At 43.6% G+C, this 25,957-nt stretch overlaps 1 protein-coding gene across 1 annotated transcript in view; it reads right to left on the reverse strand.

Moving 5' to 3' along the window:
* Window positions 1-25,957, reverse strand: part of SLC22A15 (solute carrier family 22 member 15) — a 107,463-nt gene that overhangs the window by 70,354 nt on the left and 11,152 nt on the right. The window contains exon 2 of the mRNA XM_055139654.1: window positions 17,615-17,827. Coding sequence (XP_054995629.1) covers window positions 17,615-17,827 — 213 coding nt within the window. The remainder of the gene's footprint in view (window positions 1-17,614; window positions 17,828-25,957) is intronic.

Here is a 25,957-nt window from a genome sequence, read left to right on the forward strand (position 1 = left end):
TTATTTGAAGACAAGACTTTCTCCATTTTATGTTCTTGGCTCCTTTGTTAAACATTTAGTTCCAGGCTTTCAATTCGATTACATGGTCTATCTACTTTTATAACAATAAACAATACCACAAAGTTTTCTGGTTTTGCTTACCCACCCAACTGTGGCTAAGAGCTACTCCAGGTTCAGAAGTCACTCCTTCAGATACACTGCAGTGCTGAGGACCAAGCCCAGAGGCTCACACGTCAGGCAAGTGCTCTACCACTGAACTATATCCCTGCCCTCACAATGTTCCAATTGCTTTATTGTAACATAAAGTCAGGAAACATGATGTCTGCCATTCTTCTTGTCAAAACTGCCTTGGGCAGGTGGAGTCTTTAGTGGTGTCAGATACGTTTTAGCAATAACTGTCCTTTTCCTTGAGGAATGCACTGCAATTTTTAAAGGATTGCATAATGCTTTGGGTGGGATAGTCATCTGGACAGTGTTAGTTTTGCCAACTCAGGAGCATGGAATCTCTTTTCATTTCTTTTTCTATTTCTTTTAATAGTGACTTAGAAGTTTTGATGTATGTCTTTCACCTGCTTTGTTAGATTGATTCCTGGGTACAATGCGTGTGTGTGTGTGTGTGTGTGTGTGTGTGTGAGAGAGAGAGAGAGAGAGAGAGAGAGAGAGAGAGAGAAGACAGAGACAGAAAGAGACAGAGACAGAGAGAAAGACAGAGAGAGACAGACAGAGAGAGTGAGACAGAGAGAGTGTTGCTAGGAATAAAAGTACCTCATATATGTGCAGCCTATACTCTACTACTGAGTTACAATCCAGTTCTAGTTTTCATTTTTCAGTGGTGCTTTGGTCATTTACTTACCATTCTATCCTATTAAATAACACAAAAACCCATCCCTGACTTCCTTTGCTTTCTTCTTTTCACTGAAAAACTCTGTACCATTGTCTCCTCTTCACTAGAACACAAGTTATCGACGAGGTTTCTTTGGTCAGTCAAATATATTACAGAGACTAAAGCGGCAGGCAGCTCAGATGTAGACACCACCCCGTCCCTGCTCTAAACAGCTTCTCATGCCTCTGTCACTCTCACAGGCCTGTCTCTGTTTCACTGTTCTCTGGGGACATGCACTGCCCAGTCTTCTGCCTTTCCCCCTTCTCCTGTCAGATGACATTTCACGGAATGAGGGTTGAGAAAAAGGCTCTACCCACAGGCCTCTCTAGCAGATGGAGCCACTGAATGACAGGCCCGTCCCCACCACGCTTTACCAAGATCAGGTCATTTCTCCCTGCCAAGGAGACTCTGCCCTTGTGGCTTTGTTTTGCACACAGGGAACGATTCCCCATGACCCACACAGAAGGCACGCAGGACCACCACGCTGGGCGGGGGCATGCTCCCCAAAGAAAATAAACATGACTCATTCCACTTACGCTATGGAGCCTGACATTTCACAGGAAGGAGTCCTCTCCCGCTAGGCTAAACTGTGTCCTCCTGGGGTGTCCCTTGCCCCAGCGCCCTCTCCTGGCAGTGAGCTTCAACTCTGGACTGTTTCTCTGCCCCTACCTCCCGCCTGCTTCTCCAGAGCACAACTGGCCCCTCTTCTTCCAGTTCACTTCCCCTCTGTTTGCTTCTGCCTTTGGTGCACAATGGGAAATGTGTCTCTCCTCTGCAATGCTCTAACGGGCATCTTTGTGTCACAAGTGGTTCCCTGACAGTGTCTACTGGTTCTACCTATGTTTGCTGAATTACTAATGAGAGTAAGTGCTGGAATCTCACAGGGAGCCTCACATACCAAACGGGGCCTGGTGCCATGCCTCTGACAAGAGGACTGTGACCTCAGTGGCGACCTAAGAGCCATTGGATGGCATTCTCTTAACAACTTTCTTCACTCTCTTTTCTCTTTTATTGCTGCTGTTGTTGCAATAACAGGGGTTCAAACAGGCTTGGTCATGGTGCTCATACTGCTGGTCTCAGTGCTTGCGAGGAGTCATCATCATTTAGCTGTGGTATTCACTCACACTCTGGGGTGGGTTGTTTGCTTCATTTTGGATATTTTGGGGAACTTGGGGCCATATCCAGTGGTACATGGGGACTACTTCTGAGACAGATATACAGTGGAATACTACTGTGCTCTAAGAAAAGATGAAATCATGCTATCTACTGCTACATTGGTGGGTCTGGGGATCTTGGGCTGAGTGAAGTTCATCAGAGTGAAGTTCATCAGAAGTTCATCGGAGAGAGAGAGAGACAGAGACAGAGACACAGAGAGAGACAGAATGATCTCTCTCACATGTGGGTTATAAAGAAGCACCACAGAGGGATAACATGTTCAAAGGTAGCAGAGTCTGAGAGCTGGTCTACAGAACTGAGGTCTCCATGGCAGGGAGAGGGGCTGGGGGAGAGCTTGGGCGCAGGGGACAGAGACAGCAGTGGAGGGAAGTGGACACTAGTGCAGGAATATTGTGAACATCAAACCTTATTATTGACAGTACTGTAAATCACAGGGTCTACAATATTTTTTAAAACATTTTAAAGATAAAACAAAGGGGGATTAATCTCGGGACAGAGCTTTACCGGTGCACGCTCCATCAAGATGCGACCCGGGTGGCCACATGTTTGTGCGACCGCTCTGCTGCTGATCGACCACGATCCAGAGGCCAGCTAGACTACTCTTGGTACCAGCAACTGCTTCCAGCAAAGTCTCTAGACTGTGAACTAAGCCATAGCCCCATGCTGCCCCAGGAAGGGAAACGATGCAATTTCTAAATAAATCTCCTTGGACTTAATTACTAAAATATAGAAATCCCAAACCAGACTTCATATCTCCTCATTCTCAGCAATGGAAAACTAATTATCAAATGCTTCCTTGTCAGCAGGGCTATTTTTTGGGGGGAAACTCCAACAACAATAGTAAAATTTGTGTTGAAATATAGAATGTAATCAAGGTAAAGAGAAAATGAAGTGAAATTTATCAGCTACGCAGGCGGGGGTGGGGGGCGGGAGGTATACTGGGGGTTTTGGTGGTGGAATATGGGCACTGGTGAAGGGACAGGTGTTCGAGCATTGTATAACTGAGACATAAGCCTGATAACTTTGTAACTTTCCACATGGTGATTTAATAAAATAAATAAATTTATAAAAAAAACCAACAACAAAGGGGGATTAAGGCAGCTCTCCCTGGGCAGTCTAGGAGTGCCAATCACGATGGGCAAAGAAGACTGGACATGTGCTTACTGATTACCCTAAGTCCTTCTCTGCTGAAAGTCAACTCCTAGTCTAAATACCACAGACCTGCCCAGACTGCTGGCATGTCAGGGTTAGATGGGATGGCAAACAGCAGCTTCCCAGGACCCCCCACAGCAAGCCCTGAGCATTTTGCTGAGCCAACAAGCTGGTCGCTCCTGTGAAATATTATGGGAAGCTCTCAGGTCCCCACCCTCCATGGCCCTATTATTTCCCATAAACATATTTATAGCTTAGTACAGGAAAATCTCATGTTGAGGGAAATCAGGGAATCAGGAACCTCCTTGTGTGATCAGGGAATATGCGGATTGGGTATTTCAGGAACAGTTTCATGGTGATTAACTAACTTCCCTCATTTCAATGTAGTTGTCACTCTGAATTATCACTTAATGGGTGAAATGTGCAGGTTATAACAATCAGTAGTACAGGTACAAAGAAGCAAGACATTAAAAAAAAATTAGCCCCTAAAGCAATTATTGCAGGGAATTTTTCAAATACTTTTAATACTCTATCTTTTCACCCCAGGGTATGGCTTCAGGAAAATATATTAATCTCAAGATAATATCAGTCAATTTTAGTCCTTCAATATTCACAATGATATTAACAATTCCAACCTGACTCTTTTTGGTTGCAAACATTAATTAAGCATGATAATTGTGTGTCTCTGTGATATTTGGGGCTTCCTGAATGAGTCAGAGCTCAGGGAATACTTTGAATACAGCAGACAGCAATTTGCTACATGAATTTACCCCAATGGCTATTAGTTCATTTTTAAATAGTCAAGTCTGCTCCATAAAAGGATTTTTTGCATCAATACCAAGCTAATCACATCCATAAAATTTTTTATTTGTCCTTCTCTAAAATCTTTATGAATAACTTCTTCAAAATCTGAGGTGGATGTAGTTAAGGTCATTGTTAGAATTTAAAATGTGCATTTTAAGTACAACCTCCTTAAACTAAAGGGTTCAACTTTTTTAGGGAGGGGCAGTGCTCATGTGCTACTCCCAGCTCAGTGCTGGGAGTATGCTCCTGGCAGTGCTCAGAATGGAACCCAAGCCTCCTGCATACAAATCATGTGCTCCAGCCCGTCTACACTCTCCCTGACCCTCAGACTCTATCTATGAGGTGCTTTATATGAACTCCTTCACCAAAACCCCCACCCCATTTCAGGAGTTTTACACGAGATGCCAACAAGATGTCATACTGTTAAAAAATAAATAAATAAATAAATAAAACTCATATTTTCTGATTTTGCACCAAATAATTGCAGCAACTATTTCTTTATTTAGTGACCACAAGAGACAGTAAGGATAGTCACAATTCTCAGGTCAGTTTCAACCTTCTCATGCTGAGGGTTTGGAGTAACTGGGAAAATCTGAACCGATGCTCAGAAACCCAGTGGGGGGCCTGCAAAGCTCAGCAAGAGGCAGGGGCTTTCAAAGAACACAGCGCTGGGTGTGGCTGTGTGCCCCTCGGCTGGCTGCTCTCACCACAGTTTCTCAGCAGACTCCTGTCATTTCAGAAACAGCAACAGAAAATTGGGAGGTGACCCAGACCACCTGTTCCCAGCCACACTGGGGCAATGCAACCCGAACTGAATCATAGCGTACAAGGTAGGAGTCAAGCATGATGCCACGTGTGGAGTTTGCAGGTCACGTGGTAGAGATGAGGACACACAGCTGAGCTACTTTATTTTCACCTCAAAAGAAAATGACTTTGGGGAAGAGCTGAGGTGGAGGATATCCTGCGAGTCACCAAGGGAGTCACCAAGGAAGGGAAGCGGGTGACCAAGTCCTTCCTAGGCTGACTTCCTGCGCTCTTCCTGCCTCTGTCCCATACCAGGGGGCAGAGCCCATGGGAGGCAGCGGCCAGGCTCTATCCACCAGGTATGTACTCCTGAGTGTGGAGCCAGTACCTCTGGTGTTAGCACCTTCGACTGGCAGTTTGCAGCCCACAGGACTGCTGGGCAATGATTCTTTCTTTCTCCCTTAGCATTCGCTCAGCAGAGGTGATGCTGAGCTGGGACTGTGCAACAGGGTGTGTGAGAATTCCCTTACTGAGCTCTCTTCCCAGTGTGCTCTGACCATGCCTGCCAGCTTACGGTCACCCACTATCTCCATGGTCACAGTGCCCAGGCCCACATCCCCATTCCCCCCCCACCACATGCTGCTTCTTGCTGCTGCCACAGCAGAGATGTTGGGGTCCCAGCCTCTAGGGACAGCTAAAAATAGCCTTCTCAGGTATAAAGTCAGGCTTTTGTCTGATTGTGTTTAAAATAAGAACTGGAAACCACTGGTTGAGTGGAAAGATTTTGGGCTCACTGACTCTCAGACCAGTGTCTTATGAGACGCATGACTGAGGCGGTGGCTTTCAGTTCCCTGTCAGTCTTCCAGCAGCTAGCACAAAGCTTTGGGCAGGCCGAAGAGAGCAGCAGAGACCCTCTCCTGCTGGACTGCATCAAGGGGTGGTCACAGTTACTACCTCATCATTCCCCTAGACCTGTGAAGCCTTGTAAATCTCTTCTTTCCACCACTCACTCTGCAGAGTATGAAACAGTCTCTGCAAAACTGAGCGTTCAATCAGAACTGTGCCTTATGCCCCCTGTGTGCATCCAGCAACGCCACCCCCATGCCTCCATCCACAGGGCAGATCTCAGACACCCTCACAAAGCATCATGTTTCCCCTCAGGCTAGAAGCAGCAGCCTCAGCATCTTAGATGTTGAAGAAAAATTTACTACAAACAAGCCACCAAGGTTCCCACAGCAAGGCAGTATACTGATGACACATAACCACGTGAAACACTGCAGCTCACCCTTTTGCTCAGCTCCAGACACACCCTGGAGCACCCTGGAGATGCAGGCCACAGGCACACAGAGGGTATCCGGGCCTCGAGCCACACCTCTAAGGGGGATGAAAGACCCCTGGAGCACCCCTGGAGATGCAGGCCACGGGTACACAAAGGGTATCTGGGCCTCGAGCTACACCTCTAAGGTGGATGAATGATCTATAAATGACCTAATGAGGAAGGAAAGGGTGCAAATGAGAATGTTAGATGAGCAACATGAAAGGAGAATGGTGACACACTAAGATACATAGAGGTAAAGCTGTCGTGATAAACCAAAAGGTAAGCGAGAGATAATCTGTGAGATAGACACTGAGAAAGAAAATAGGAGGTAAACAGAGACAGAAATGGAGAATGGTGTGCATAGAACAAAACATACAAAAAGCAGAATAACACATAGGGAAACAGAGAGAATACAGAAAAGAGCAAAGGAAGAGAGGGAGGGAAGGAAGGAAAGAAGGTAGAAGAGAGGGAGAGAGAAGAAAACAAGGAATGAGGGAAGGAGGAGAGAAAGGAAGAAAGGAGGGAAGGAAGGATGAAAGAATAGGGAAGGAAGACAAGAGGGAAAAGGAAGAAAGGAAGGAAGAAGGAAGGAAGGAAGGAAGGAAGGAAGGAAGGAAGGAAGGAAGGAAGGAAGGAAGGAAGGAAGGAAGGAAAGAAGGAGGGAGGAAAGGAGGGAGGGAGGGAGGGAGGAAGGGAGGAAGGAGGGAGGGAGAGAGGGAAGAAAAGGAAGAAGGGAAAACAGGAAGAAAAGGAGGGAAGGGGGAAGGAAGAAAGGAAGGAAGGAAGGAAGGAAGGAAGGAAGGAAGGAAGGAAGGAAGGAAGGAAGGAAGGAAGGAAGGAAGGAAGAACAGATACTGCAATGATTTCCCCCCACAAGAATAAATCTGAAGCAACTTTTACCAAAAACATCTTAGTTTAATTTCTAAAAGTCAGAGACAAAAAAAAATCTAAAACATTTGAAAATGGCAATAAATAAATAAAATAAATAAATAAATAAAAGAAATCAACCTCTCTGGGCTAGAGGGATATTACAGTCAGTAGGGTACATGTCTTGCACTTAGTAGACCTGGATTCAGTCACTAGCACCCCATATGGTCTCCTGGGCCCCACTAAGTCATCTCTGAGTATAGAATCAGAAGTAAGCCCTAAATACAGCCAGATGTAACACTCAGATAAACAGAAGAAATAACAATCTTATACAGAAGAGGTGACCCTACATGAAGTGACATCTTTGTCACTGGAAACCACAGAGGACAGAAGGAAGTGGCATAGTGTTTTGTTTTGTTTTTTAATGCAGAAAGAAAAGAGCTGTCAATTAACAAATTTTATAGCAAAGGGGGAATCAATACAGTATCAGAACTAAGATAATTTGATGCCTAATGCAGGTTCTCTTCAGAGAAAGAATGGATAAGAGAAGGTAGTTTCAGACCACAAATGGGAGAAAGAAAAATGCGCCAAAATAGTGAGCAAATACAACAGATGTTCTTTGAGTTACCAGAAGTATAGTTGGTGTTTGAGTTGTAACATGTAAATGTAATTCTAAATATATTAGAAAGTAAGACAATTATAGTATAAACAAGGGAGATAGAGATTAGATGCTGAGCTTTTGTCTGATATTCAAACTGGTGACCTGACATAGGTAAACTATGTGATACATGTATCATACAGTTATATATGAATGGCAAGATTAACCACTAAAAAGTCTACACAAAGATACACTAAGAACAATGAAATAAGACAAAATGGACTTCTGAAAAGTACTGAAATACTCACAGGAAGGTAAGGAAAGCAAAAAAAGAAGAACACAGTTCCAAGACAAGAAATCAAACAAGCTTTGTGAGGGTCTCTCTCACAGTGACTCAATAAAAAGGCTTAAGAAAGAGAAATGAAAAGATAAAATACAATAAAATAGTCACTGTCACTGTCATCCCATTGCTCATCGATTTGTTCGAGCGGGCATCAGTAACGTCTCTCATTGAGAGACTTATTGTTACTGTTTTTGGCATATCCAGTACACACAGGTAGCATGCCAGGCTCTCCGAGAGGGGCGGAAGAATCGAACTCTGGTAGGCCGCGTAAAAGGCGAACGCCCAACCTCTGTGCTATCGCTCCAGCTCACAACAATAAAATAGTAGATTTTATTATTGTGTAATCACACAAAAGAATGAAATGATCCTCAGGTGCTGCTGCTGCTGCTGCTGCTACTGCTGGACACCTGTGTGCATTCGGTAGCCCTGAGCCGTCTTCCCGCCTCCCCACCTCCCCAGGGCTCCCCAACAGAGACACAGAGAGACGGGGAGACGGGGAGGCTGGGGACCACAGATGGTGAAAATGGCCCGTTTAATGCAGAATTGCTAGCATACTTATAGAACATCTTTAGGGGGTGTTGAGGTAAGGATAGGTATGATAGTCATTTACATAGATAAACATTTGGCAGAGAAAATTCTTTTATGGAGATCAACTCAAGGAGACACACTGTCTCCCAGGGACAACTCTATTGCTTTTATGTTTCCCTCTAATTGTATAAGTTATCGATACTAGCAGTTGTTTGAATAAAACAGTAAGAGACAAAGATTCCAACACTTAGTTCTCTGGGCTCTGGGGGCAAGCAAGGCTTTTATCGTAAATCCCAGACTAAGTCCTCAGGCCAGTTCAGCTAGTCCTTCCCCAGGGGGGGTCCTGTCTCTAAAGCTGTAACAGTTTGCATGAAAACCATGCATTTATGCTTTCTAAAATGTCCCATTTCGCTGCCGGGTAGTTTTGCCACTTGCCCTGGGTCCATCCCAGTCCCACGGCGGGACTTCCCCTTTGGGCTGTCAGGAGCTACAGAAACTGAAGCCTGAGTCAAGTAGTTATGATCAAGTAATTATGCCCAGGAGCAGATATATTTCAGTGTCAATCAACTCCCAAATATTAGGAGCATAGCATTAATGGTCTTTCTGTGTTTAACCAAAGAACATTGCTCTATGGTAATGTATAAAAAGGCTATAAGGGAAACAGAAAAGCAAGTACAAATATACAGCACTTCAATTACAAAGCAGTATCAATACAAGTTCAGAACTACCAGAAAGTTTTGTTTTATAAGCAATCGAGATTGACATGGGGAACTGTGACAATGAGAGGTAAAATACAAGGGTAAGATTGCAAATGAACTTTAACTAAGTTAGGGATGCTAGCAAGGGTAATATAAATTCCTTTAGGAGGAGGAAAGGAGACAATACACTGATAAAGCCTAAAGCACTTAGGGTTAATATCCAACACAAAGGGGAGGTTGAAGATAGACTTAGACTAAATTAAAGATGCTAGCAAGGGCATGGTAAGCTTCTCTGGGAGGAGGAAAGGGCAATACACTGATAAAGACTAAAGCACTTAGGATTGATATCCAACGTATTATTAGTCCTAACATAATTATATTAAACTCACATTATCTAAGTACGCAAATAACTATAGAGTCTGAAAGTCTGCATTAAAAAATTTGACAGTGCGTGCTACCTATAAGAAACTAACTTTATATATAGTAATATAGAGAAGTTGAAAGAAAAAGGAGTAAAAACCACATTATACCAATAAATGCATGATTGGAAACAGAGATATCAGATTAACATACACTTTAAATTAAAAATATGATATGTAGCATATATAATATTTATCTCATTATATACATATGATCTATCAAAAAGGTATACCAATCAGAAATATGTCTATTCCAAACAACAAGGTGATAGAATACATGAAGCAAAAACTGAGTCATGACCACAAACCATAAGGTACATTGAAGACAAGGTCGGCAAAACCCTCCACGATATTGAAGATAAAGGTATCTTCAAAGATGACATGCAACTGGCCAACCAAGTGGAAACAGAGATCAACAAATGGGACTACATTAAACTAAAAAGCTTCTGCACAGCAAAAGACACAGTGACCAGAATTCAAAGGCAATCTACAGAATGGGAAAGGATATTCATCCAATACCCATCTGATAAAGTGTTGATATCAAGGGTATATAAAGCACTGGTTGAACTCTAAAAGAAGAAAACATCCAACCCCATCAAAAAATAGGCCGAAGAAATGAACAGAAACTTTTCCAAGGAAGAGATACGAATGGCCAAAAGGCACATGAAAAAATGCTCTGCATCACTAATCATCAGGGAGATGCAAATCAAAACAACCATGAGATACCACCTCACACCACAGAGAATGGCACACATCCAAAAGAACAAAAGCAATCGCTGTTGGAGAGGATGTGGAGAGAAGGGGACCCTTCTCCACTGCTGGTGGGAATGCCGACTGGTCCAGCCCTTTTGGAAAACAATATGGACGATTCTCAAAAAATTAGAAATTGAGCTTCCATTTGATCCAGCAATACCACTTCTGGGAATATATCCTGGAGAAACAAAAAAGTATAGTTGAAATGATATCTGCACTTATATGTTCATCGCAGCACTGTTTACAATAGCCAGAATCTGGAAAAAACCTGAGTGCCCGAGAACAAATGACTGGTTAAAGAAACTTTGGTGCATCTACACAATGGAATACTATGCATCAGTTAGAAAGGATGAAGTCATGAACTTTGCATATAAGTGGATCAACATGGAAAGTATCATGCTAAGTGAAATGAGCCAGAAAGAGAGGGATAGACATAGAAAGATTGCACTCATCTGTGGAATATAGAACAACAGAGTATGAGACTAATACCCAAGAATAGTAGTATATAATACCAGGATGTTGGCTCCATAGCTTGGAAGCAGCCTCACACGCTGGGGGAAAGTCATCCCAGATAGAGAGGGGAACACCAAGTAATATGTGATTGGAGATCCTGTGCGGGAAGGGAGATGCGTGCTGAAAGTAGACTAGAGACTGAACAGGATGACCACTCAATACCCTTATTTGGAACCACAACACCCAAAAGGAAAGAGAGATATCAAATTGGAATGCCCCGCTACAGAGACGGGGTGGGGTGGGGGGATGGGACTGGAGGGGTGGGAGGGATATTGGGTTCATGGGTGGTGGAAAATGGACACTGGTGGAGGGATGGGCTCTTAAACATTGCATGAGGGAAAAACAAACACGAAAATGTGCGAATTTGTAACTACACCCTCACTGTGACTCACTAATTAAAAAATAATTAGCTTTTTAATTTTTTAAATTAAAAAAATGAGGTCATGAATTTTGTATATAAATGGATCAGCATGGAAAGTATCATGCTAAGTGAAATGAGTCAGAAAGAGAGAGACAGACATAGAAAGATCGCACTCATCTGTGGAATATAGAATAACAGAGTAGGAGACTAACACCCAAGAATAGTAGAAATAAATACCAGGAGGTTGACTCCATGGCTTGGAGGCTGGCCTCACACTCTGGGGAGAGGGCAACTCAGAGATGGGAACACCAAGTAAAATGTGGTCGGAGGCCATGCTGGGGAAGGGTGATGCGTGCCAAATGTAGACTAGAGACTGAACACAGTGGCCACTCAACACCTTTATTGCAAACCACAACACTTAATTAGAGAGAGAGAACAAAAGGGAATACCCTGCCACAGTGGCAGGGTGGGGTGTGGGGAGATGGGATTGGGGAGGGTGGGAAGGACGCTGGGTTTACTGGTGGTGGAGAATGGGCACTGGTGAAGGAATGGGTTCTCGAACTTTGTATGAGGGAAACATGAGCATGAAGATGTATAAATCTGTAACTTACCCTCACAGTGATTCACTAATTAAAAATAAATAAATTAATAAAAAACTGAGTCATGAAAAGAAAAATCAACAAAATTACAACTATAATTAAGAACAAGCACTTCTGCTCAATAATCTATAGAACTAGACAGAAAATCAGCAAGAATACAGCAGAACTCAAGAACACCATTAACCAACAGGACCTGATCAATACTTATAAAATATTCCACCCAACAGCAACAGGCTATACAGTTGGTCAAATGTCTATGTAACATATACTATGAGGGATCACATCCTAGGTCAAAAAAAAAAACAAACAGATAAACAAATTAAATCATACAGAATCATACAGAGAATGTTTTCAAGTGGAAATAAATTTAAAAGAGAAAGTTAACAGGAAAATCCCCAAATAGTGTGAAAGTAGCACTGTAGCACTGTTCATTGATTTGCTCAAGCGGGCAGCAGTAACATCTCCATTGTGAAACTTCTTACTGTTTTTGACATATCGAATATGCCATGGATAGCTTGCCAGGCTCTGCCGTGTGTGGGGGGGATACTCTCGGTAGCTTGCAGGGTTCTCCGAGAGGGATGGAGGAATCGAACCTGGGACAGCCATATGCAAGGCAAATGCCCTACCTGCTATGCTATCACTGTGTTATTGTGTGAAAGTAAATGCCTCAAATAATCAAGGACTCAAAGAGGAAGTCTCAAAGGAAGAAACTAATATTGAACTAAGTGAAAATAAAAATACAACATAGCAAAATAAGTGGAATGCTGCTAAAGTCATCATGAGAGATAAATTTTCATCACAACAAACTGATATTTGCAAAAAAGGAAGGCTCTCCTTGGGGCTGGAGCAATAGTACAGCAGGTAGGGCATTTGCCTTGCATGGGGCCAACCCAAGTTTGATTTGCAGCATCCTATATGGTCCCCCGAGCACTGTCAGGAGTAATTCCTGAGTACAGAGCCAGGAGTAACCCCTGAGCATCACTGGGTGTGACCCAAAAAGCCAGAAAAGAAGGCTCTCCTCAGTAATGTATTACCTCTGGAGTCTATAAAATGAAAAAAAAAATTAAAAGAAACTAAAAATGAGCAGAAGGAAGGAATAATGAGAACTGAAGGAAGAAAACAATAAGAACAGGAAAAAGAAAAATAAGAGCAGCATGAAGGGCCAAAGAGATAGTATGGTGGATAAGGTGTCAGACTTATATGGGGCTGACAGCACCCAATATGGTCCCCTGAACACTGCCAGGAGTGATTTCTGAGCAGTTGGGAATAAGCCCTGAACATCACTGGATGTGCCCCAGAAAGCCAAAAAAGAAAAAAATAAGGAGAGGGGGGAGAGAAAGGCAAACAGGCATAATTAGTATAACTGAAAACAGAAAATCAAGGAAACAAAAATGCTAGTTTAGTTCTTTTAAAAGATCAGTAAAACTGATACAGCTCTGTCATTACTAACAAGTAATTAAATGAGAAAAAATACATATTATCAATATCAGATAATAAAAAAGTCATCTAATTTCAGACTCTGGAGACATAAGATGATATGAACAAGACTATGCATATAAATTTGACAAATTAGATGAAACAAAACAATTCTTTGATAAGTACAAACTGCCACAACTCATATAACACATCATTTAAACTATTAATGATATTAAATTCATAATTTTAAAGCTACTTCCAAACGAGAAACCTATAAGCCTAGATGATTTCACAATTTAACTAATTACGTAAAGTACTAAAATAAAGAATAAATAAGTTTTTAAACAACAGAGAAAAGTACTAACACCAATTCTACACAATCTCTTCCAAAAAACAGACAGAGAACATATCTCAATTCAACTAATATTGCCCAGAAGCCAAAACCAAGGTTAGAATATAAAAGAAAACTATAGGCAAATATCCCTTACTAATAAAGGGGCAAAAATCCTTAACAAAATATTAGTAAATAGAATTCAGTAATATAAGAGGAATGGTATGTCATCTAGTGTGTAATATCCAGATATGCAAAGCTAACTCAGGAAGAGAAAATCTATCAGTGTAGGGGCTGGAGAGATACTCCAGAGACTAAGTCACGATCCCCAGCACTGCGTATGGTTCCTCAGCACTGCCAGGAGAGATCACTAAGCACTTATCTCAGGAATAAGCTCTGATCACTGCTGGATGTGGCCCCCAAACAAACAACAATAAAAATCTATCAGTATAATTCACAATTTTAGAAGGTAAAGGGGCAGGGGAAGGGAACGCATGATTGCTGTAATTGATGTAGAAGACGTAGAAGACGGCAAATTTAATTATTTAACAAATCTAATACACGATTTAGAAATTCAAAAACTGGAATGGGGGATTGCTTGACTTAATAAAGTTCATCTACAAAACTCTCCAGCTAACATTATATCCTGATATCAAAGACTGAAGACATCCTACCTAAAATTGAAAGCAAGGCATGAATGTCCATGATGACTGCCTTTAAATATCATAAAGCAGCCAAGTAAAATAAAAGGCATACCGATTGAAAAGTAATAAATGAAACTGTCCTATTTTGACATAGCTATCTAGAAACTCCCCAAGACTCAAACAAAGCAAAACAAAACAAAACAAAACAAAACCAACCAAAAACAAAACCCCCAAAACAAAAATCCTGGAACTACAAAGAAATTCAGTATGGAAATTCAGCATAAGAAATTGTATTTTGATATACTGGCAATGAACAGGTGGATAACAAGTTTTAAAGCACACCATTTTTTTTTTAATTACACAGTTTTTATTTGGAGGTTTTGAAGGGAAGGGTGGAGAGAAAGTGGGAGAGAGTGGAGAGTAATGTGCTCAAGAGAGAACCCAGGCTTCTCCAAGGGCGGAGAGAGCTCCTACATACATCCCAGCATTAAACATGAAAGCATGAAAGCACACATCTCAAGAGGGGAGATGCTTCTTGGTGGTGGAATATGTGCACTGGTGAAGGGATGGGTGTTCATCTAGTGTGTAATATCTAGTGTGTATAACTGAGACTTAAACCTGAAAGCTTTGTAACTTTCCACATGGTGATTCTATAAAAGAATAAAAAATACAAAAAAAAAGAGGGGAGATGCAGCCACATGGGCGCAAGCGGCACAGGGGCTCAGGCAGCATATGCGACAAACACATCATTTCTAATCACTCAAAAATGCAATATTTATGTGCAAACTAATGAAACACAAACACAGAGCTTCTAAGCTAAAGACTATAAAATACCGAAATCAAAGAATCTCTAAACGCCTAGAGTGCTCATGTATTGGAAGATGTCAACACAGTAAGCATGCTAGCTCTCACACCCATAGAGGCATTGGAAAACAACAGTGAAAGGAATCATCTCCCGATTTCAAGATTGAAGTAAAAATAATATAACTAAACCTAGAGCATTATGCTAAGTGAAAAAAATCAATCTTAAAGTCTATGTACAGTATGAGTCCTGCTGGACAACACCCTTAAAACAGTGAAATTAAAGGAGAGGAGAGACCAACAGGCAGCAGGGACCTGGGGTAGGGTGATAGAGGGAAGAAGGTTCAGTGTGACAGCAACATGGAGAAGCAATCGAGTGTAGAAATAGCCCATCATGCTGTAACCAGGGCTTTATTCTGGACGTGATACTAGACTCTGGTCTGCAAGGCACTATCAGTGGGAGACAAGGCTAAAGGGTCCATGAAATTTCTCTGTATTATTTCCTGCACCTGCATTTTAATCTCTATCTCAAAACAAAAACTTTAATTAAAAAAATAAGACACAAGACAGTTTCTCTCTGATATGTTTCCCTCTGGCAAAAGAGTTTCCCTCTGGTAAATTAGGAATGATTCAAGCATTAAATAATTAATGATTGTAACAAATTATAAGTAATTCAAAAGAACATAAATCTATACTGGGGATAGACGAGCACGTGGATAGTCTATAAGTACATCTACAGGCAGACGAAGAGACTGAAGGAAGACAAAAGACCTCTTGCTTACAGCGAAAATGGAAAGCCAACAAGCAAATACTGAAAAAGTGCTGAGTTAAAATATTATTTTGCATCATCATAGTCTAACTAGGTTTACAAAAGAACTAGCAAAGGATGCCAAATTGGCCAAGGGGTCTGATAAGAACAGCAAGTGTGGTTTCACTTAAATTTCTTGAAATAAAGCAGAGCTTTATGTATTTATTAATTCATTTACTTATTTATTTATTTATTTTTGGTTTGGGGCCACACCCAGTGGTACTCAGTGGTTACGCTGGCTCTGCACTTAGGAATCACTTCTGGCGGTGCTCAGGGGACATATGGGATGTCTGGGCTCGAACGCAGGTCTGAACTGTGCAAGGCAAATGCCCTACCTGCTGTACTATCAGTGTGGGCCCAGAGCAGAGCTTCTTAAACTGTGGGTAATAATCCCTGAGGTCACATTACAATGTGGGTGGCTGCAAATAAAAAAGTCAAACTGGCAACAGTAGAAGGTTTCTGAATGCACAACCACAAAAATTAATTCCAAATGAACCTCATAATAAAACTGAGATGCTTCTGGAAGTACTGGCCTGTGCTGAACTTCTTGGGCAAATTGTAGTGATGAGGGGGGAAGGGGGAAGTTCAAGCTACTCTGAATAAAGCACAGGTTAACTGTAGAGAAAAATCAGCCATCCCTGGAGTGAATGACCCAGAGTGGGCATCATCAAAAAGAGGCAGCTGAATACCGGGTCTCCAGATGGGACCCTCTGAGGCTGCAACATTGTCAATGTGTGACTGGGAAATTACATTCTACATTAGACAGACCCAAAATAAAGAATGCTGTAATTTTTAAAAAAGAACAAGTTTTCCATTCATGCCCTTTGAAAAAAAGGTAGATTAAAACTTTTATGTCCTGGTCTGGAGAGACAGTAAAAGGATTAAGTGTTTGCCTTGCAGGTGGCCAATTCTGGCTTGACACCCAGAGCACCACTAACAATTATCCTCTGCGCACAGAGACAGGAGTAAGCTCTGAGCACTGCGGGGTATGGCCCAATATGGCCCAAACCCCTTCTCAGAACTTTCATATCTTTTTTTTACTACACACACACACACATACACACACACACAAGTAATCACACTAACACACAGAAACAAATGGCCCACTTGTAGTACCCACAGTTCAGATTGCTGGGACAACTTGATGGTTTAGTGTAAAAAGCAAATGGGATTTCTGGTCAGGCCGGAAGCCTTACTTTCAGTGATGCTCTGCTGGCCAAGAAGGTTCCAGTGAGAACAACACTGTGTCAGCCTGTGTTAATCAATAAGATAGACAGTCTGTCCCACAGAAGCCCTGGCTGAGCGCAGGGCCTTCATGTGCAAGCTCCTGTTCTAGTTGCTGAAGTGCTGAGACAATCTCTCTCTGGTCTGCTCCCCAGAAGCTCTCTGCTTGTCTGCTACCATGCTGGCTGACCCTTGTTGCTATGGTTCAGGTAACCCTGGGCTTTATAAAGCCACAAGGAGCAGCCTCTGCCGGGCCCTGGGCAGCCCCGAGCTCTGACTGCCATGGCAGGAAGTGCCTCCCAAAATTCTTGCAAGGACACAGGCCTGGCAGGTCTCTGGCCTGCTCTCCGGTGTATGTATGTCTGTGTGTGTTTATGCATCTGTGTCTTCTGTGGGTATGTGTCTGTATATATCTGAGTTTCATATGTGCATGTATCTGTATATGTTTGTGAAACTGTCTTATTAAGTATGTGTGTCTATATGTGTTTTTCAAGATTGCCTCATACTTCATTCATCTCATTTGAAAGGTATGTTTGTAAAGCCGAAAAAAGAGGGACTCCCCTTGGACAGATGAGGATTTCTCAGAGAGCAGAGGGACCTGCAGGGGTCCAGGGGGCTCATGCCCAGGACTTACCTCAGAGGCAATAGAGGTGAAGCTGCTGCTGAAGTGCACGTGCTTGTGGACTTCACTGCCGTTGGCCGTCAGGAGCCAGTCCCCCAGAGCCTGCGCCTCCCCGACAGACCAGTTGCCATGGCTCTGATTAAGCAGGAGCTCAGCCAGGTCCCAGCGGTAGGCCGGCGTGGCCCCCACCAGTGCGATGAGGATGGCCTCCGTGGCCACGTAGAGCTGAAAGAGCAAACACAAAACCTGCTGAGCAACACAGCACTTTGGAAGCTCCCACTTGCTCGGTCTGATGTTGCCATGAGCGAACAAACCCCGTCATCAACACAAGAAGCTCCACACTCCACTGCCCACAGAGGCATCAGCAATCCACCTATGAAGTTCCCTACATGTTTCCGAGGAGTTTCTCATCCACATCTCAGATACTGATGTTGAGTCCACCCACCGCCACACACAGATCAATGCACTGAATAAGGATTCAGGGGCACATTATAGACTCTGAGTTTATCAATTATTATTATTATTGTTATTAGTATTATTATTATTATTATATATGTTGGGTTTTGGGACCACACCTGGCTGCACTTAGGGATTACCTAGCAATACCTGGGGAACACATTTGGTGCCAAGAATCGATTTGAGTGGAACTTGTGCAAGTCAAGTGCCTTAACTCCTTATTATCTCTCTGTCCCCATAGATTGATTTTTTTTTAAATTTTATTTTCATAAGGTTGTTCACATTAATTGATTACAGTCAATATTTCAACATCAATCTCACCACCATTACACCTTACCACTACCATTATTTCAAATTTTTCCATCACCACTCAAGCCTGCCTGCCATAGGCAGATGCTAGATAATTTATTTTCTATTGCTTGTTATGAATATCATGAAATGTCGCACGGAATTCTAAAACTGTAAATAATTGGGGTCCGGAGACATCTCTGCAGTGAGCTAATACATTCCAGATTCATTTGAGTCTCTGGATCAAGGCCGTTAATGGCATCCAGAGGCAATTTGTGGGCATGACAGCGAGGATGGCAAGGGGGCAGGGAGACGGGAAGGACCACCCAGTCCCTGCCACTGTCATCTGGCCTGGAAAGACTCTGATCTTAAGAACTAGTATTTCACTATGTAACTGCAAGGGACAATAAAGTCGTATAATTTGCTGCAACCTGGATGGACTGCTTGGTAATCACAGCTCTGCAATCCAATATCAAGGGTTCACCATTCTTCCATACTGTCTACTCCCTATTTTCATAAATATAGTAGTACTGTAGCACTGTCGTCTCATTGTTCATCAATTTGCTAGAGCAGGCCCCAGTAATATCTCCATCGTGAGACTTGTTGTTACTGTTTTTGGCATATCGAATACGCCATGAATAGCTTACCAGGCTCTGTCTTGCAGGTGCAATACTCTCAGTTGCTTGCCGGGCTTTCTGAGAGGGACGAAGGAATTGAACCTGGGTCGGCCGCATGCAAGGCAAGCACCCTACCTGCTGTGTTATCGCTCCAGTCCATAAATATAGTATACAACTTAAATAAAATTTAGAGAAATTTTAAAAATCCCAGGTAAAGGCATTCGTTTTATTTTTTTAATTAATTAATTAATTTTATTGAATTACCTTGAGATAGAGTTACAAGCTTTCATGTTTGAGTTACATTCATATAATGATCAAACACACATCCCTCCACCAGTGCACATTTCCCACCACCAATGTCCCCAGTTGGTGTCCCCCCTCCCATCCCAACACCCACCCTGCCTCAATGGCAAACAACTTCCCCCATACTTTCTCTCTCTACTTTTGGGCATTACGGTTTGCAACACAGAAACTGAGAGGCTATCATCATATTTGGTCCTTTACTTTCGGCACACATTTCCCATCCGGACTGATCCCTCCAACCATCATTTTCTTAGTGATCCTTTCCTATTCCAACTGCCTTCTCCCCCACCCCCACCCCCTGCCCCGTTCATAAGGCAGGCTTCCAACTATGGAGCAATACTCCTGACCCTTGTTTCTACTGTCCTTGGATGTCAGTCTCATATTTTGTTATTTTACATTCCAGAGATAAGTGCAGTCCTTCTATGTCTGTCCCTCTCTTTCTGACTCATTTCACTTGGCATGATACTCTCCATGTCTATCCACTTATAAGCAAATTTCATTACTTCATTTTTCCTAACAGCTGCATGGTATTCCATTGTGTAAATGTATCAAAGTTTTTCTTTTTTTTAATTTTATTGAATTACCATGAGATAGTTACAAGCTTTCATATTTGGGTTACAAATCACAATGATCAAACACCCATACCTCCATCAGTGCACATTCCCCACCACCAATATCCCGGGTATACCCCCCCTTTCCCACCCTCCCCCTGCCTCCATGGCAGAAAATATTCCCCATACTCTCTCTCTATTTGGGGGCATTATGGCATGCAACACAGACACTGAGAGGTCATCATGTTTGGTCCATTATCTACTTTCCACATGCATCTCCTATCCCAACTGGTTCCTCCAGCCATCATTTTCTTAGTGATCCCTTCTCTATCCATAATCTGCCTTCTCTCCTCCACTCATGAAGCAGTCTTCCAGCTATGGGGAAATCCTCCTGGCCCTTGTATCTATTGTCCTTGAGTGTCAGCCTCATGTGATGTTAGTCTATACTCCACAAATGAGTGCAGTCCTTCTATATCTGTCCCTCTCTTTCTGACTCATTTCACTTAGCATGATACTCCTCATGTCTATCCCTTTATAAGCAAATTTCATGGCTTCATCTTTCCTAACAGCTGCATAGTATTCCGTTGTGTAGATGTACCAAAGTTTCTTTAATCAATCGTCTCTTCTAGGGCACTTGGGTTGTTTCCAGATCCTGGCTATTGTGAACAGTGCTGCAATGAATAAATAAGTACAGATGTCATTTCTACTGTGCTTTTTTGCACCCTTGGGATATACTCCCAGACCCAGCATTCATTTTATAATTTTAGCTATAGTCACTGCTTAATCTAAGCAGTGTTTCTCCTAAGAAAAGATAGATACTTCACTGATTCAAAATCTACTGATTAGGCCGGGCGTGGAGGTTTGCGGGTTTGTGTTGTGGTTTTATTTCCCCCTTCACCCTCTGGACTGTCTCCTGACTAGAAAAATCTCCTCACCTGGCAGTTTCTGGCTGCCGAGCGCGTCCGGGTGGCCACGCACTCGCGGCCTCGACCTTCGCGCCGCCGCCTTGAGAGCGGCCCCAGGACAACAGCTGTGGAGGCGCCGCTTCTCACTCGGACCCTTTCCTTTGAGCGGCCGTGGCGTCGGGGGGCTCGCAGGTGCCCTGAACACGCCCCCTTGCGCCCCCCGGCCGGGCCGCGTGGAGCACCACCAGGTATGCCCTCGTCCCCCACGCTCCGGGGTCGGTTCTGAGAGGAATCGGATGGCCGGGCGGTCGCGGGAGGGTCGGCGCCCGAGGAGGGCCGGCAGGGCGCGCTGGGCGGCGTCTCGGGGGACACCAGCCCGGTCACTTCAGACCCGAGGCGGGGTTGGCCGGCGGCGGCCCCTCGGAACCCGGGTCTCGCCTGTGAGGACCCGGGAAGGAAGCCCGCGGCCTCCAGGCGCCGCCCGTCGCAGTCGGGCAGAACGGTTTTGGAGCCTGGGTCGACCACTGAAGGCTTCCGCGTTATTCGGAGGAATTTTGCTTCGAAATAATAATAATAATTACAGTTTAGGCTGACCCTTGGTTTGGATCTTGGTGCTGCTCCCTGACCAGTGATGACCTCGTTTGCATCTCAGTCACCGAGGCTGTGGGATCTGTGGGATCGGGGTTGCCCCTCCTCCGCTCTCTGGACGTGGCGGGAATGATGGGTTTTGTTAATATTCACCCCACCCCACCCTCACGCCCGGCCTTTCAACTCCAGAAATCAGGGACTGGAGCGATAGTGCAGCGGGTCAGGCGCTTGCCCTGCACCCGTTGGAGGAATCAGATAAATTGATCTGATTTGAAAAATTCTCCCCCACCCCCAATTTCATTATATTAAAGCACCGTTAATTACGGGGCGTGTGGGGGGGAAATCTACTGATTAGTTTTGCTGCTGTCACTGACCAGGCTTCATACCCAGTCACAGCTGAAATCTAGGCATCCATTCAGGTCAGGGAATAGTAGCATGCATGGCAGGAGGATTTTTTCCAAGCTTAAAATATATGAAGAAGGGGCTGGAGTGAAGTACAGTGGGTAAGGTACCTGCTGTGCAACAGCCGGCAGGCCTGATTTTGATCCCCAGCACCTTATATGGTTCTCCAAGCCCAACATCAGTGATCCCTGGGCAGAGAGCCAGGAGTAATCCCTGAGCACCACCAGGTATGCCCTCTACCCCCAAAAAAGTATTAAGAAAATATAAGATTAATCTGTTCCATTGTTTTATATTATTTTTAACAATTCCTATAGATTTAGAACCCGATATCTTAAAATGACTTAATAGAATAATTGTTCAAGAACTAGGGGGTGGACTGATACAGCCGGTAGGGTACTTGCCTAGCAGGCAGGTGACCTGGGTTCTGTCCCCAGCATCCCATAGTCCCCAGAGCACCGCCAGGAGTGATCCTGGAGTGCTGAATCAGGAGTAAGCCCTGAGCATTGCTTAGTCTGAAAAACAAAAACAAAAAGGAACTAGAGGCCAGGAAGACTCCAGTGGTACAGCACATGCTCAGCCTGAGTGAGGCCTGCAGTTCAACTGCTGGTAACACATTACCACCAAGCAAAGCCCAGAGTGGCCCTCAGAGCACTGGGTTGCGTTGTGTTGTCAGACCAGCAATACTTGGAAGAGTAAGAACCCAAGGGGTAGATTGAAACAAATAAACCAGCCAATAAATAAGTAAAAAGGTGAATATTGTGTAGCACATGATTTCTCAATAGCATATAAAAATTCCCCTACTAAATGGATGAGCTGACCGTGCACCAAAAGTAGAAGGATTTGCCAAGGGCTCTGCCATCTTCATTCATCAACACCCCTCAGCTCCTTCCACACCACACTGCAGGGGTATATTCAGCTGCTAAGCGGATAAGCTAAAGAGCCAAAGGCAGAGTAATTTATCACTAGTAGATGATGAAATTACTGTCAAGGAAAGAGAAAAGAAGTCATGACATTGTGTGTGTGTGTGTGTGTGTGTGTGTGTGTGTGTGTGTGTAAGAGAGAGAGAGAGAGAGAGAGAGAGAGAGAGAGAGAGAAGCGAAAACTAATGTAAAATTCAAGCTCTGATTTTTCCACTCTGTCTAAGGCTGGAAGGATCCAAGGCAACCCCAATATATTTCAAGTCAAATGACAATGGGTCTCTTGGATGTACAAAGCTGTCATAGGTCAGTGTGGCTGGACAATTTATTACAAAATCACAGGAAAACATGTTTTTGGATTATTACAGCTTCCTGGCCCCTATTTTGCATACTGTAAAGGAAGTTTTAGAAAAGGAGGCAATTAGTTTGTAGAAATAAAACCTTAATAGCTAAATAACCACAGAGTCAACAGCACTGGAAACTAGAGATCCAAACTTCAACAACCTAACTGAAAAATGTGCCTGTCAAGGTGGCAGACTGGAAGGGAATGAGAGGGAAGCGCCTGGGAATACTAGTGGAGGAAAGGAGACACTTGTGGTGGGACTGGTGCCAAAACACAGTGTGCTTAAAACCCAACTATGAATAACTTTGTAGGGGCCAGAGAAACAGTACTGTGGGTAGGGTGCTGGCCTTGCACACAGCCGACCTGGGTCCAATCCCTGGCATCCCATGTGGCCCTCTGAACACCACGAGGAATGATTCTTGAGTGCAGAGCCAGGAGTAACTAACTATTCCTGAAAATCATTGGATGTGGCCCAAAACCCAAAAGAAATTCAGGTGATATAAAACTGATGTTCTGGTGAACACACTGACCTCAAAGGGGCAAAACCTCCTGGCTTTGTTTTCTCTCCAAATGCTTTTGTTCCTGTCATTCACTTCACCTGCAAGGTACTTTCTCCTGCTGCGATGATCCTCCAAGATGCAAGACTGATGCCACCTTCTACCTCTTTCCTACCTTTCCTTCTCTGCCAGGAAGTCAGCCAGCTCCTCCTTCCTCTAAAGCTTCTAAAGAGAAAACACCAGCCCCTAGCAGAAATGCTGTACCACTGTTGGGGAGAGAGGGGTAGTATTCATGAGTGCAATTGGGAGCACTTTGTTAATTCACAAAAAAGGTGATTTTGTTCCTGAAAAGAAGTCAGTAGGTCAAGTACGTATGAAAACCTATAATCTAGACCTTTCTTAAAGTGCCTTTTCTTCACCGAATTATTTATCTATGCATTTGCTTATTTTTCCTATAGGTATAAACTCTCCCTAATGGCAAAGTTGATATCTGATTCACCTTTGGGCTTCCAAAGCAAGTAACTCAGGACTTAGATCACACACTTAGCAAGTGAATGAGTGAATAACCAGGATGAGATAACAATAAAAATTTCTATAACATATACTATGTCCCAGGCACTATTCCAAGTGCTCATTAAACATATACTGATACACAGAACACATAGGATACATAATATTCCAGACAAGAGAGAAAACGCACTGGCTCCTCTGGTAGAGGAAGCCACTCCATTATGTTTATTATGGAAGCCACCATTCTTGGCAGAAACTACCATGTGTAGGAAGGGGTTTGAAAAGAAAAAGAAGGGGCCGGGCATACGGTTCAAGAAACAGAACACAGGCCTAGCATATTCCCCTGGACCAGGTGGTCCCCGAAACACTACTGGGCCTCAGCATCACCAAAAGGTCCCAGGGCTCCCCTGGCAGCTCCAGTGGGTATGGCCTTCGTGGGGGAAAAATGTAGAGTTAGTGATGGTACACAAGGCAGCAGCAGAGCCTTGTGAACCAGTATTATCGGTATGAATTCTAGCAATCTGTAGGCTGAATAAACACTTTCCAAATTTCTCACCTCCTCTTCTCTCTCTCTCTCTCTCTCTCTCTCTCTCTCTCTCTCTCTCTCTCTCTCTCTCTCTCTCACACACACACACACACACACACACACACACACACACACACACACACACACACCCTTAGCCAGGAACCTTACTTAAATCACTAGAATCTCAGAAGCCTCCCTCCTCTAGGTGGTACCAGCCTGCACCAGCCTGTACTAGCCTGTACGTCTTCTCAGACACACACAGCCGGGCTTGGCATTGCTAAAGGAAGGCCGATCAGGCAGATGGCTCCAGTACTGTGTGATAAATGCCACGAGAGGGGGTCCAAGTAATACTCGACAGCGCAGTGCTTCACACCGACAGGCAGGCCCTCCATGCCAAAGCCTTCTGAACTGCTGACACAATGCCAAGAAGTCAAAGATGGTCTAGCATTAAGCCTTAGTGCAGAGAGAGACCCCAGGGGGATTGCCTCCGTCTTTCTTCTTCAGCTATGACAATGTCACCCCACTCACATCCAGCTACTTTCCCCAGAGGACACAGATTCTACTTTCTGTTGCTTCTCCACACCCACCTCATAACACTCACTCACATGTTCTTGTCTAATGAATTGTACTCATCAGCAGCTGGGCCCTCAAGTCATAGTCAGTAGCCACCATCCATCCCCTCAGACAGGGACCGACAACATCCCAAGCACATTATCTTCTCTCCAGGGAAGGAGAACCAGCTCCATAGGTGCCCCGAATCCCGCAACTCCCCCTCCCCCACACACACACATTTCAATGTAATTATAATTCAAAAATGACTAAAAGGCACCACACAGTTGCAATTGTGAGTTTCAAAAAGTGGAGGTTTGGAAAGAAACTTTCTACAAAGAGCATTATAGAAGCTTTTATCATACTCAGGAAACCCAAGACCACCCATAAATGATCTCATCGCGCCACTCTGTGTTGTGAAGTTACTGTCAGTGGAGTTCGATGTTGTGAAAGAGGAACGGAACCAGCTGCAGAGACTCATTCCAAGGGCTGCAAGGCACTAATGGCCAAGCCAGGTGAGATTCGAACCACCTCACTTTAGAGTCAGAGCTCTTAGCAGAGGCAAAAGCAGGGGGGTGTCATAAAATCATAAAAAAGATGATTTTATAGATGTCATTAATGTTAGTCTTTTATGCACTTAGCACTCAATTACCTCACAGACTCAGCCCCAAAACAGTGTAAAAACCGGACCACAGAACAAAAGCAGGAATAAATGCCCTGTATGCAGCCAAAATGGGTTTTCAAAAAATATTTATTGGGTGAGTCATACCACATACCAACTTCTTGTGCTTAGAAAATCTTATTATCACATTCTAGCCCATTTTCTTCCCAGCCCTACTGCAGCTACATCACACCATGACTTCAGTATCCCTCCTCTCATGAAAGGCTTCTGGTCTAGATATC

Source organism: Sorex araneus, chromosome 5 (genome assembly GCF_027595985.1).
Source record: "Sorex araneus isolate mSorAra2 chromosome 5, mSorAra2.pri, whole genome shotgun sequence".
Classification (NCBI taxonomy): Eukaryota; Metazoa; Chordata; class Mammalia; order Eulipotyphla; family Soricidae; genus Sorex; species Sorex araneus.